Source organism: Carassius auratus, chromosome 22 (genome assembly GCF_003368295.1).
Source record: "Carassius auratus strain Wakin chromosome 22, ASM336829v1, whole genome shotgun sequence".
NCBI classification, from domain to species: domain Eukaryota; kingdom Metazoa; phylum Chordata; class Actinopteri; order Cypriniformes; family Cyprinidae; genus Carassius; species Carassius auratus.
This window is the reverse complement of record NC_039264.1, coordinates 12350240-12364442: the sequence shown is the minus strand read 5'-3', so window position 1 is coordinate 12364442 and position 14203 is coordinate 12350240. Positions and strand designations below refer to the sequence as shown.

Genomic DNA, 14203 nt, shown 5'->3' with positions numbered 1-14203 from the left:
TGTTGAAGTCATGTGAAATCAAATCTTTATCACACATTTGTTAACAATGAATCTGGCATGTCTTGAGAAGTAGAAACTTCAGTCAGGACACTCTAGTGAAAGCCGATAGGTATTCAGTGCTAGTCCTCTAGCTATCGCAGTTTAAACTAAATGGAGCGTGCATATTCACCTCTCTTATATCTGCAGCCTCCTCCTCCCCAGCACCACCTGTCTAGATCTGCTATGGAGGATATTATGTTATGTCTTTGTGTAGTAGCTTGTCTTGCATGCTCACAGCAACATAGCCATTTATGTCTTGGTGGTAGTGTCCCAATACTGTTGTATAGTAAATAAATATGCATTCATATGCAAAGGTGTAACTCAGTGTCTTATGATGTCTCACAGCAAATCATGAAGGACCGCTGGATGAATGTAGGTCACGAGGAAGAGGAACTGAAGCCCTACACAGAACCTGAGCCAGACTTCAGCGACACCAAACGGATAGGTTTGTACCTTCCTGACCCTTCTGTCGTTCTCTCTATTTTCTTCTAATTCATTTTTTTAAAATAATGGTTAAAGTCAAGATATTATGTCTACTACAAAGTATGCGAGCTTATGCAGGGATCACGTACAAGGAGAAAGAAATCCTGTGTGTATCATCACATCTCTTTTCGTGTTTTTCAGAGCTGATGATTACTATGGGTTTCCCTAAAGATGAGATCACAGAGGCGTTATTAGGGCAGAAGTATGATGAGGTCATGGCCACCTATCTTCTGCTGGGCAGGAAACCTCCAGAGGCGAGTCATACGTCTTAATTAAATTATTAATCAAAACTTCAGTCATAATTACTGAATGCTCACATCCACTTCAGTGTATTCTGTGCAGTGCTATCTTACCATCTTTTAGAGATCATTATAATTTTTATCAATGTTTTTTTACTTTTATAGATTTTTTTATAGTTTGATTTTAATTTAGTATTTCTGTTTTGTTTCATTTAAATTTTAGTAGTTTTGTTGTTTCATTTTATTTAATTCTATTACATTAAGTTAAAATACATAAAAAGTCGAAATTTTGCGCTTGTACAGCTAGCTGAAATGAAACGTTTTAGTCAGCTATAATAACCTTGATGCTGTTTTAGTTTGAAGGAAGTGATTCGCTGTCCAGCACAAACCTGTGTCAAAGGTCACGACCCAGCAGTGACCTGAACAACAGCTCTACGCAGTCACCCGCACACTCCAAAGTCCAGCGCAGTATCTCGGCCACGCAGAAACAGCGCCGATACAGCGACCACGGTACCACACACACATTTCAGTTCATTACAAGCAGTACACACACATATATATTATGTACCCAAAAACATGAATTTTGAATGCAATTAATTGCGATTTAACCGTTACCCAGCACTAATTTAAATGAAAAATATTTTATTAATTTTCATTTAGGATTTTTAGGTCTGAGGTAAAACTTACTGGGGTTTCCAAGTCCGTTTCAATGTAAAAGTCACCCAAAAATGAAAATTCTCATGTTGTTCCAAACCTGTATGAGTTCTGTGGAATGTAAAAAGAAGATATTTTGAAGAATGTCGGTAACCAGTTTCAAATCCCATTGGCTTGCATAGTGTTTTTATGTCCATACAATGGAAGTCAATGGCATCGGGAAACCTGTTCGGTAACCAGCATTCTTCAAAATAACTTTCGACTCTTCCACAGAAAATCCTACCGGTTTGATCACGAGGTGACATGAGGATGAGTAAATGACAGAATTCCCATTTTTTGGGGTGAGCTATTTGTTTTAAATCCACTGTATTTGCCCCGGAGATGACATGTTTTGATTTGAAAGTGTTGGATGGATGTTGTTCTGGTTGTGTGCAGTCGCTCCGTCCATACCTCCGGCCGTCTCCTACACCAAACGCTCTCAGGCCAACAGCGTGGAGGGAGAGAAGAAGGAGGAGGCCAAGCTGCCCTCCTCCAGCTCTAAAGGAGACATGGCCGTCTCTCCTCTGGTGGCCCAGGAACGCAGGAAGTCCTCCACAGCTTCAGGGGTGAGAGGTCACATGCCACAGATGCAGGACACAAGCACATATGACTCACAGTAGACTAACAGTGTGTTTGTGTGAACAGAATAGCGCTGCAGGAGCAATGACCAGGAGAAATACGTACGTTTGTGAGAGATCCAGTACAGAGCGCTACTCAGCCGTTCCCAACGGCAAAGACAGCAGGTGAGCACACCCACTTTTTAAGATTAGCCTCACAAAAAAACACTGACCAATAACACATGAGATCCTGGGTCATGTGAAGAGTTTTTCTGATCACCTGTGTCTCTTTCTCGTGGTCTCAGTCTGACGGAGATGTCTGCCTTGGCGAGTGCATGTACATCCGTGTCTCCAGGAGCATCGTCCGCGCTGGCGTCCACTCGTCCGCGTCATGTGAAGTCCATGTCGGCCTCAGGCCACCCCACCAAGTCTCCGCTGCCGCCCATCGAGGACAACGCTGAATTCAAGGGGTGAGAGATGTGCTGCGTATTGTAGGATCATTCAAAGATGTATGTATTAAATGGGAGTTTATCTGTCATCAGCTCTGTCTGCAGGGCTCCGTCCACGTCTCCGTCAGCTCACAGCATCAGCAGCATGACTCCGGATCGGACACGCTTTCCTCGGGGCACCTCCAGCCGCAGCACCTTCCACGGGGCGCAGCTCAGAGACCGCCGCAGCGCCACATACAACGGCCCTCCGGCGTCGCCCTCGCTGTCCCACGACACGGGCGCCCTCGCCCAGGCGCGCAGGGGAACATCGTCCGGATTCATCAGCAAGCTCACCTCCAAGTTTGTGCGGAGGTCAGTGTCCAGATCCTTGCTAAAAACAAGTCTCCCGTGCACACAAAGACCGCTTCTCTTTGATCAAAAATACAGTAAAAATAGGAATACTGTGAAATCTTCTTATTGTAATTCGATATGATAGTTATCTAACTATTTATACTCTATATAATATTTTGTTATATATTTTAAAACACATTTTTTGATTTGGGGTTTAATTAAAATCAAGTATTCCTGGTGTCCAGATGATTAATTAATGTTTGTTTTTGTTTTGAGCACTTTGATGTGTTTTTGCTGGATAAACAAAAATATATATATATTTTTTTTTAATCTTGCTTAAAACTTAGCGTGTCACAGTTTCAGCAAAAATCGCAAAAAGCTAACAAAACAAAATATTTTTAACATTGATAATAATCAGATATGTTTATTGAACAACAAATCAGAAAATTTTCAGTTGTAGCAATATTTCACAATATTAATGTTTTTACTGTATTTTTGATCAAATAAATGCTGCTTTGATGCGCAAGAAAAAAATCTTACTGCCCCCAAATCTGTGTTTTTGTTGTGTATCAGTTTACAAGTGATGCATTTAAAGCGTTGTTTTTTTAGAATTCAAATCTTCTGTGTGTGCGTGCGTGCGTGTGTGTGTGTGTGTGTGTGTGCGTACGTGTGTGTGTGTGTGAGCGCGTGTGTCTATGTGCGTGCATGTGTGTGTGTGTGTGCATGTGTGTGTGCACGTGTGTATGTGTGTGTAAGAGAGTGCTGACCTGCACTGACTCCTGAGTGAGCTGCAGACAGTGAAGGACACTGTGTAAAGTGAGCTGGTCAGGCAGCTGGATGCGTCTGGAGTAAACATCAAACCTCTTCTGTCTGTGAGCAGGTTTATTTGGTGCCACTAATGCAGGAATTACACATTTAAAGGAATAGTTCATAAAAATGGAAAATTTGCTAAAAATGTACTTACTCTCAGGTGTAACTCAGCCAATAAACTCAAGATGTAGAGGAGTTTGTTTCTTCATCAGATTTGTAGAAACGTAGCATTGCATCAGTGTCTCACCAATGGATGCTTTGCAGTGAATGGGTGCCGTCAGAATGAGAGTGCAAACAGCTGTTAAAAACTACATTTTACATGCTACATTTCTCCAAACTTGATGAAGAAACAAACTCCTCTACCTCTTGGATGGACTGAGTGTGAGTAAATGTCAGTTAATGTATATTTTGGGGTGAACTAATAGTTTAAGTTTTTAATAAATCCATAGTGTATTTATATAGATAATATTATCAAATATGTAAGGTCACTTGCACTTTCGTTCGTGTGTTCTTCAGATCCGACCCGCAGGTCTGGGGTCCAGGCTCTGGTTTTGAACGTGCTGTGATTGTTTGTTTGTTTGTTTGTGTTTTTCAGAGCGGCGAGGTAGGGGACGATAGTTTGACATATTTCCTATCTGACTTTCGTATGCAGAATATCAATTAGAGATGTTCACAGGTGCACGTGACGCAGACCCCTGAACTATTGTAAAATCACTGTATCATAGCAAATGATTCTTGCTTTTATATAAAATAAAAATAAAATGCAATATGATGAATCCATCAACAGCAGTATGCATTGGTCCGTTCACATCAAGGACAATAACTATAAAGCCAAAGTTTTAATAATTGTCAGAATAATGATGTCTACTCTTACAATATTGTTGAAATCATTTATCGTTTACACAAGCCAGTTAAGCGCAAACCCCGCCTCCAGCTGATTCTAGAGGTTCTGATTGGTCATCGCAGTATTGATTGTCGAAACAAATACGAACCCCAACATAACCATAATCATAAAGTTTTAATAATCATTGTAAGAGAATACTGATGTCTACACTGTATCTAAAATGGTAACCAACGAGAAACAACGTAATTGGAATTATATTCAAATAGACTTTTACAAAAAAGTTTCCCACAAACCACGCCTCCGGTTGATTTTAAAGTTTATTGGCAATGTTATTCACTGTGTAGATTTCCAACAAAACACTGAAACAAATACAAACCCTAACCTTAATGCTAGCGTAGGTGAAAGCATAAGATCCCACCCTCTCTGCAGAATCACTCTCCAAAGCCACGCCTCCAGATCAGAGACTAACCAATGACACGATGAGAGGCTGTGATACTGGAGGATTGAATGCAACGCTGTCAGATAACACACAGCCTATATTAGCCCTCAACCGAGGGAACATTTTATGCTCCTTTGCTTTCCAGAGATGATTATAAATACATTTAGACCACTTAACGTATTGATTGCTATTCGGATATGAAGAGATTTTCAACCAACACACCAAAACATGTTTTTGAACCAAATCCCCTACTCTACCTTTAAGCTAAAGCTCGGTGTAGTGCTGGTAAAACTCCCTGATAGCATTACTGTTTGCCGTGATCTGAACTCAAAGGCTAAAGCATTCTTTAAGGCTGTGAAGGTCGGACCGACTATTAATATATAAAAACATGAGTGTTTTTTTTAAAGAGATATTCAAGTCTTAAAACTGAACGGGGTTCACAACCTGTCTAAATATGTTCACCTTGGTCCATTTCTGTACATCAGTAAAAATTATATCTAATTAAGGTTTTTTAAACATTAAACTGCTTTAAAAAAAAAAATTTAATCTTACATTTGTCGCACCATGTTGACACAGTCGGCCTTTGAAGGATGCACCCTCTGAATTGGGACTTAGCTATTGAGTTGGCCATTAAAATCGACTCTGGGTGGCGTGTGTGCTGAACTGGTTTGGGAAAAATTGTATGAAAACTTTAAAATCCCATCAAAGTCCACCAGACTTAAAGGCACTCAAACGGACTTATAATAAACAGCGTTGTGTAATTTGTTGGTGTGAACACTTATGCAGTTATCATTATATTTCTCATTCTTGGTGTGAACAGGACTTAACTATAATCAGTTTACGATCGTCTAGAAACTGTTGTCTGTTATTATTAGAAATGCAGGCTTGTGTTAATCTATGGTTTTCTCAATATGACCTCTGGTATTTCCCAAGGGTACCGAGTGAAGGAGAGGCCCGCGGTCGGGCGTACAGTCTGAGGTGAGGCTTTTATACATCCTCTGTCTTATATGGGTTATTCGTTGTTGCCCCTTCAGGTCATTCGACAAGAGTCTGGGTTGATTTAAATGGTTCAGATAACTCTCACAATACTATACATTGGTTTTCTAATCGTTTGGTGTATTTTGCAAGTTTTTTCTTCTGTCTTTCTAACACCGATGTCAACCCTCTTAACAACCTTCTCCATATCGCAGTCCATTTAAAATAGGATGCATTCATACTGAAATACATTAACTTAAATATGCAAAAACAGCATCATCCCAGCAACCAATTTTACTATGTATACAAAATATATGTGTGAATTTTTGTTTTCCACACACCTTATTGGTTTTGGAATATTGCTCCATGACGGCCCATTTACGGCCATGTTTCTGATCTGTGATGAGAGTCAGTCTGACAGACTCTGAACGCTTCTGTGTTGGTCGTCAGGAGCGGATCTGGAGAACCCAAGGAGGAAGGCCGTGACTCGAAGCCCAGATCGCTGCGCTTCACCTGGAGCATGAAGACCACCTCGTCCATGGAGCCGGGAGACATGATGAGAGAGATCCGCAAGGTGCTGGACGCCAACAACTGCGACTACGAGCAGCGCGAGCGCTTCTTGCTCTTCTGCGTGCACGGGGACGCGCGACAGGACAGTCTCGTCCAGTGGGAGATGGAGGTGTGCAAACTGCCCCGCCTCTCGCTCAACGGCGTGCGCTTCAAACGCATATCCGGGACGTCCATCGCCTTCAAGAACATCGCTTTCAAAATTGCCAATGAGCTCAAGCTGTAAGCAAAGGGTTCGAAAAAATGCACATCTATAGGGAACACTAAAAAAAAAAGGAATCTCGCCGGGAACATTTTGAGTTACTGCTTCTGTAAGCTACTGCTGTAATGTGTAGTGGAGAAAACATATGAATGCAAAGAGATGCAAAGAGAAAAAACGCCCTAGCCTGATCTTCACGACCTCTCGCATATACGTCTGGTTAAAACAACCCTCTTGCAATAATATCGAAACCCGTTCAGGGGCGGCTGGACGGAGATCTGTCCAGCGAATTATCGTAACAGACTTAAACCAACTTTTTCCACATGTACAGTTAAGATACAGAATGTTTTTGTTGTATTGAGTTGTATAATACAAGACTTTCAGCCTACTTATGAGGAGGGGTTGTATAGTCACTATTGAGCTCTGTACAGAATAATTCTGTTCAATGTGTCATACCGGTTTAGTTGCTTTCTTCTTTTGTTTTTTTGAGACCACTCAGTTTTAACAGTTGTTTTATAACTTATCAACATTTGTTTTTAAAGGGACAGTTGATCCAACAATGGACGTTCTGTCATTTTAATGTGGTCACAAGCCTGTATGTGGTTTTGTTTTCATGAAAGTAGAACATTTTGAAGAATTATGCAAGCTTTGTCTGACTAAAAAAAGCACCAAAAATTATAAAACACCATCATAATAATAATCCACACAATGCAACTTCTGTGGAATAGCCATACGTTACACTCGGTGTAACAATTCGAAATCTAAGTCGTTCATCACTCAAAATATACACGTTTTGTTACATGGCAGGACACAATAATGACAGAAGTTTCATTTCGGATGAATTCCCCTTTTAATTCCGAGTGAGAATCAGATGTGATCCTAAGATCAGAATTAACGAGTAAGTGTTTTGTAGATGCAATCCCAGAAATTAGTGAATGAACTTCGCCGTTATCATTCCTTACAGAACATACTAACATCATGGAGCTGTAGTGCAGAAGTCCTGCAGTGTGTTTTCCCTTGAAATCCAGAAACAAGAAAAGCTTCTACTGTAACCCCACGACTTTTATTTATTACGCCATTTATGCCTTCCTGTTTTATTAACTGTAGAAATTCATCCAGAGAATGCATGACATGTTTGGTTTTTGGTAAACTGTTATTTGTTTTGTAATAACTGATGATGAAGATGGGTTACGATCGCTCGTTCTGGTACGTTCTGCTAGTTATTTTGTACTGAAGTATCGAAGGTTAAATGTGCAATGCTGTCTATGTTGTATTACTGTTATGCTGACTTACGAGGTTGTGACTGCACACTTTTAAGGGAAGATGAGCGTAGTTTGAGAGAAAGGATTAGTGACTAAAAATATTAAAGGGTAAAGCTGTGATTAAAGCTCAGAGAGGCAGTGAATGTTCGAATGTCCACTGTGATGTTCTATTTTGTGACGGTACTTTTTTTATTTTATTTTATTAAAGGCTGTATGGATGAAACCGTTTGGACGGGAAGCAAGTGGAAGGCTGAGGATCTCCAAAAAAAATGCAATTAAACTCTTGAACACATTTCATCCTTCCACACCCTCTTCCCATTTATTCTCTGGACATAGTACTGTACATTTTTTGCGGAAAAATCCCTTGGGACGCTGTGGTACAGTCCCACTGGAGCACATTAAAGCTTACTTGAAATGAGTCTTTGAGCTAAAATGTCTTGTGTCCTTTTTTTTATAAATTTATCGCATACCTCGTTGCAATAATTACATGTATTATGGTTGGTTTTGATAACCAGCTGAAAACTGGAATTAATCTTACTCAAATGCAGCAAAAGTCCTAAATGTAGTTTTCAGTTCAGTGAATCACCTAGGACATATTTCAAACCCAGAAAAATAAAAAACTACATATTAAAGAAAATTGAGCCTATTTTAAAACCTTTACAATTATGTGTTGTGTCATTTTCATGGAAATGTGTCTATAATGGCTTTGTGAGAAGATTGTAATGGGCCTAAATAGGCTTCATTGTCTTTATGTAGAATAGGGTGAAATATAATCTGGACATTTCTACATGAGATTCACCAAACAGCTAGGATCAACAATATTTTACAAACATCAAGAAAAACTTGTTGCAAAGTCCCTTTTTCATCATAGTGTTGATCAGAACAGAGTAATTTTCTCTAGAGCGATGGTTTTTCGGTTGTCAATAAAACATAAAGCTTCCTGATGTTCGCTTCACTTCTGAGCAGGTACCAGGTCATCTATACCACCATTGTTCTCCAGTCTTTTCTCCATTCGGATGAGAAGTTTGACCCCATCCACTACTAGCTGGGTCAGCTCCACTTCATTAAAACCAATGGTCTGCAGGTTGCTGATTTTGTAGATGCCAGGACAATCTACACATTAAATACACACAATGCAACATTGAGTTGTACTACATCATCATGTTGTCACTGTAATGTGACCTACAGCATCAGTTGCATCACAAGTCATTTTTACCTACTAGTTTTTGAATACTTTCTAATTTATATATTAGAAGGTGAAAAATAGATGTACATTTAGATGCAGCCTAATTACATTTTTAAGTTAAACTGTGGCTAATGTCCTGCTTGATTTTACACTACAGAACCTCTAATGAGTTTTGTCATACCAGTTACTTCCATCTGAAGTCGTAGTCTGTCTAGGATGTCGTCCATGCGTTTGTTCTCGGCGAGATGCATCAGTTTCACTGTGACGCTTGCCTTCAGGCCTGTGCCGACCTCTGCAGGTGAGCTGACCACCCAGCCCAAGTGAGATTTCCAGATAAATGCATGTCTCAGTTTCTTATATAGGGTCTCCAACTATAAAAACATGTTTTAGACTGTTAGCATGTGCAGAATAAACCATATATGGTATATATATTTATTGGCATGCCTCAGGGTTCAATATTAAGACCTTTTTTCTTCTCGCTGAAAACATATCAATATGATATTATATGAGGTGGTCAATCAAAATTAACCTTCATCACACTGATGCAGACTGTTTTAAAGGCCTCTTGTAAGCAGGCATCACTTCTGTAAGACACCAGTTTCAGGTGGTCTTCCATGTTCACCCAAATAGCCAGGGTCCCATCCTCACTTAACCTAATTGCAAGGAGAAAAACATACTATAAATGGATCTGATGCAAGCATATACAACCTTAAATAAAGAACTCTAACCAACCACAGTGCCCTTGCATCGGGCCAGTCACGAGCCACACCGATCTTTATCAAAGACAATGGTGGAGAGTCCATCATAACCTTGCGATCTTCACTCTCATGGCTAAGTTCAGCTATAGAGTAAAGCTTTCCAGGCAGATCCTCACCCAGCTGCTCTAAAACTATAAAACAAGTTATATCAGCAGCATAAAATATATCCATCTACTTAGACCCATAATCAACTGCAGTACCTGTTTTGGCCAGTGTGAAGAGCTGTCTGCGCTCTCCTCTGCTGCAGTGTGTGGGGAAGCAGTAGTCCTCAATGCTGCGGCCTGCAGTCACCTCACAGCTCAAAGCATATTCTTGATCAAAGTCATCACCACCCTACACACATAAACACACATCTATACCATGCTACCATAGATTGTTCTCTATTCTAAGGATCTTGTCACTATGTATTACAATCACAAACTTCCCACTGAGAGGAAAATTAGAGACTAAATGAAATTTTCTAAGAGGTTTACTACTGTCACTGTCAGTTTGGTGTAGTTAAAATCTTCTGAAAACCTTGAGATGCGAAATTGAGTCTAACATGTCCATTTGGTCTCCATTTAATCTCAGTTTTGAGATGAGGTGTTATCATTAGGTTTTTTTCTTACCTTCAGGTTGTCATAATTGAAGTCACTCTCTTGAACAATGTCAGTGGTGACCTTGTAGCCATGGTAAGACTCGATAATACGGTCAAAGAAGTCACAGAACAGGATATATGACTGAGCATCTCCTGCCAAACAGCCCACTGCTTTCGGTCCTGTGGGCTGACCTGTCAGACAAAGTCAGACTAGAGCTTACGAACACAAAAATTATTCATATTTATTTGTGGTTCATATTGGATTTCTTTGTCAGAGGGAAAGGTGTGGCTGTGGACTAAAAGTTCACTCAGACATCAAAAAGTTAATTCACAACCTTTTCTTACACAAATTTAGTATGCTAAAAAATTGCATAACTTAAAAGGAACACTCCACTTGAAAAATAAAAAGTTAAACAGTTGAGTTTTACCATTTTTGAATCCATTCAGCCGATCTCCGGGTCTGGCAGTAGCACTTTTAGCTTAGCTTAGCATAGATAATTGAATCTGATTAGACCATTAGCATCTCACTCAAAAATTAAGTTTTGATGTTTTTTCCTATTTAAAACTTGATTCTTCTGTAGTTACAATGTGTACTAAGACCAAGGGAAAATGAAAAGTTGTGATTTTCAAACCTGATATAGCAAGGAACTATACTTTCATTCCTTCGTAATAATCATCAACAATAAGTCATATTGGCCTAGAAAACTGCAACTTTTCATTTTCCATTGGTCTTATTACACAATTTAACCACAGAAGAGTCGAGTTTTAAATAGGAAAAAATAGAACCTCTTAGGTAATTTTCGGGCGAGATGCTAACGGTCTAATCAGATTCAATGATCTATGCTAAGCTAAGCTAAAAGTGCTACTGCCAGACCCGGAGATCGGCTGAATGGATTCGAAAAAGTTACAACTCAACTGTTTAACTCTAGGGGAGTTTGAAAATGAACCTGTTTTAAAAAGTGTTTGGTTGCCAAAATGTCCCCACAAAGATGCCAATATCCAGAATCTTTGTCCTTGTGGACATTATTTGGTTCCCATGAGGAAACAAGTTAATGAATCTTACAAAATAAAGTTTTTTGAAAATCTAGATAGTTTTCTGTGAGGGGTAGGTTTAGGTTAAGTGTTGGTGTAGAAGGGTGACAGAAAAAAGACCGTTACTCCTTATAAATAAATAAACACTATATAACAAATTAATATAAATAAACCCATAAATCATGGAAACCCAACGTCTGTGTGTGTGTGTGTGTGTGTGTGGATTACTCAATTTTGTTACGAAATGCCCCAGAGGGAAAGTAAAACTTGAAATGACCCCTGGAAGAAGTACGTACACTTTTTTTTTTGTATTGAATGGGCACCTACATTTTTTAAGTATACTTTGAAAAATGATACTTGCATTTAATATTAATGAAATAAAAGGCCACTTAAGATTGCTTAAAGAAAGATGCTTTCTTGACTGAATCTTAATGCACTTTTAAAACATTCACTTTACAATAATGTCAAACTAAAACTTACTTTAAAGTACATTTTAATTAATTAAGCTTTAGGACAAAATTCATTCAAAAAAATGTAATTGCAATTAAAATGTAAGAAAAGACATTCAGTTCATATATAAGTACATTCTTCAATAAGGTTATTATTTACATAAGAACTGCTCATTTTTAAAGTATGCTAATGTGTAGGCCTACTTGTTTTCCACAAGGGTTCCCATGACGAAGATGACTTAACATTAATGTCTTCAGATGTATTAGATATATTCCCCTCTTCAAGGGCACTGGGTGTACATTCATTCAGAGAAGTGATAGTTTCATTCTACTGCAGTCTGCGGCCGTGTAACTGTAACTGTTCACTGGAGATTGTGACTCATTCTATAAATTAATGGTTTGTGTAAGATGCGTGAGAATGAAATTCCGGTACTTCATACTGCCAGATACACACGCGCGCACACACACACACACACACAATAACTTACCTGGATCCTCAAGTCCGGGGCGTATGATATCATCAAAAATGACCCCGCTTTCAGTTGCCCGGTTGAACTGTCGTGTATACATGTGCAGGCTGAGGATCCGGCCCATCAGGGTGTAGTTTTGGTCCAGGTTTGGGAACTCGTCTTTAGGGGAGCCTCTCTTCAGATTAAACCTGCTCATTGGGTCACGGGGGAGTAAACTCTAGGCAAAGGACAACCAACAACAGCGTGCACCTTGATATCAGTTTGATGTCAAATATTAGTCAAGACTTCCATTTAATCAATTTCAATAACAATAACAGTTTCAGTATTGAATTCAGTATTAGAATCATGATGTGAACCGTGTTCATTGTGCATTAGAAATGTTCCTTCCTGTTTTTAACCAAGCTGCGTCTCAAACTGGCCATGAATGGTCAAGGTTGTATAGCGAGAGGACGTGGTTGTGACGATCCATTCGAGATCACTGAACAATGCAGCTGCCTGGCAGCACTCTTTTTTTTTTTTCGTCCGCAAACAGAGAAGAGTACGGGACTTTCCACTAGCTGGGTGTAAATGGGTTTGGTGTACTTGTGAAGGGGAATACCTCCAGCACAGGCCTGTATTTTGACTCCTTTGGGTGCTCAGTAGGTGCTGAAACAGAAATCAGACATGAGACGCAAAGTCTCAAATACCTTTACTATCTACATTTTGAGTTAGTGATTTTTATATTATTTTATTTTAACATGAGTGGTTAAAGGACCAACAGGTTGCAATGTTCAGTCCATCTCCACATGCAATGGCATTTCATGCATCCAAAATATCTCACTTACGCTTAATCATCCACATTTTTTCTCGTTTCCACATCTTGAGCTTTCTTCGGTTTGTTTTTTCCTGAAAACGCTTGCACACACACAGACACACTCCAGCTAACAACAGCTAGACGTAGCTGTGGACAATAGCTATGAATAGCCAAAGGGGCTCATTGTCATATGAGCGGCTATTGTCCCATCATCCACCACACAAAGCACGAGCGCCCATACCAGTGTCATGTTACCTGCCTGTAATAATGTACCTATTTATACGCTTGTGTCAGTGTCATACTTCATGGTGAAGCTTGAGGGTTGGGCGCACAAACACTTACAGTGTAGGTCTGTACATACCGGGGACAGAACCAGGGGTTTTTAATTTGGTGAAGAAATTTTGTGGGATTTTATTGGAAATAGATATGAAGATGACATGCATTGAGAGGGAAATGCATTGAGAGGAAAATGCGTGTGTGTTAATGTGGTCTTAATTATGATCTTTCGAAATGTGCTTGCTTTTCTTTTAATCACCACATCTGGAAACATTACAGGTATTACTTTACTGATAAAAATAAACGTTAATTAAAAATATACAGTGGTGGCCAAAATTATTTGAACACTAGTATTTCACCAGCTAAAAATGGTTTAAAGTCACTTATTTCTATCTTTTGTAGTAGTGTGTCAGTAGGACATATCAGTTTGCATTTCCAGACATTCATTTTTCCATTAATTGTAACAAACCAGTGAGATTTTTGCCTGACAACAACCAGTGCTCCACACAGAGATCTGATACCTTGTATTTATCATGTTGATATGCAGTTTTAACAGTGTTTAGCATAAACACCTTAATAGCAGTTTTAAGCTAGATTGTCCTTTGTGGTTGCTAAAGTAGGTGGTTCCTATTAAAGCAATAAGCCACAAGAAGCCATGGTCTACAGTGAATTTATAACAGCTAATGATCATTGTTATAGTAACAAGTAACTAAGTAATGCAATTAGTTACTTTTTACGGAGTAACGCAATAATTATAATGCATTACTTTTAAAAGT

The 14203-nt window shown here is 39.2% G+C and overlaps 2 protein-coding genes across 3 annotated transcripts in view; one reads left to right on the top strand and one right to left on the bottom strand.

The window, feature by feature from the left end:
- Positions 1-8304, top strand: part of LOC113039730 (serine/threonine-protein kinase MARK1-like) — a 31876-nt gene extending 23572 nt beyond the window's left edge. The window contains exons 10-18 of one of the 2 annotated variants that reach the window (XM_026197780.1): positions 385-484; positions 664-776; positions 1118-1271; positions 1851-2020; positions 2100-2197; positions 2317-2481; positions 2566-2811; positions 5817-5861; positions 6309-8304. In XM_026197780.1, the coding sequence (XP_026053565.1) occupies positions 385-484; positions 664-776; positions 1118-1271; positions 1851-2020; positions 2100-2197; positions 2317-2481; positions 2566-2811; positions 5817-5861; positions 6309-6651 (1434 nt within the window). In that variant the 3' untranslated portion in view covers positions 6652-8304. Of the gene's footprint in view, positions 1-384; positions 485-663; positions 777-1117; positions 1272-1850; positions 2021-2099; positions 2198-2316; positions 2482-2553; positions 2812-5816; positions 5862-6308 lie in introns of both variants that reach the window. The other variant, XM_026197778.1, reaches the window with a different exon arrangement.
- Positions 8071-14114, bottom strand: LOC113039733 (creatine kinase, testis isozyme). The gene is made up of 9 exons (XM_026197783.1): positions 13183-14114; positions 12957-13003; positions 12377-12575; positions 10439-10599; positions 10031-10163; positions 9805-9961; positions 9602-9725; positions 9254-9443; positions 8071-8999 (listed from the first exon to the last, which is right to left on the bottom strand). The coding sequence occupies exons 1-9, from the start codon at positions 13214-13216 to the stop codon at positions 8839-8841; spliced, it is 1206 nt and encodes a 401-aa protein (XP_026053568.1). The 5' UTR covers positions 13217-14114; the 3' UTR covers positions 8071-8838.
- Positions 14115-14203: the final 89 nt, after the last annotated feature.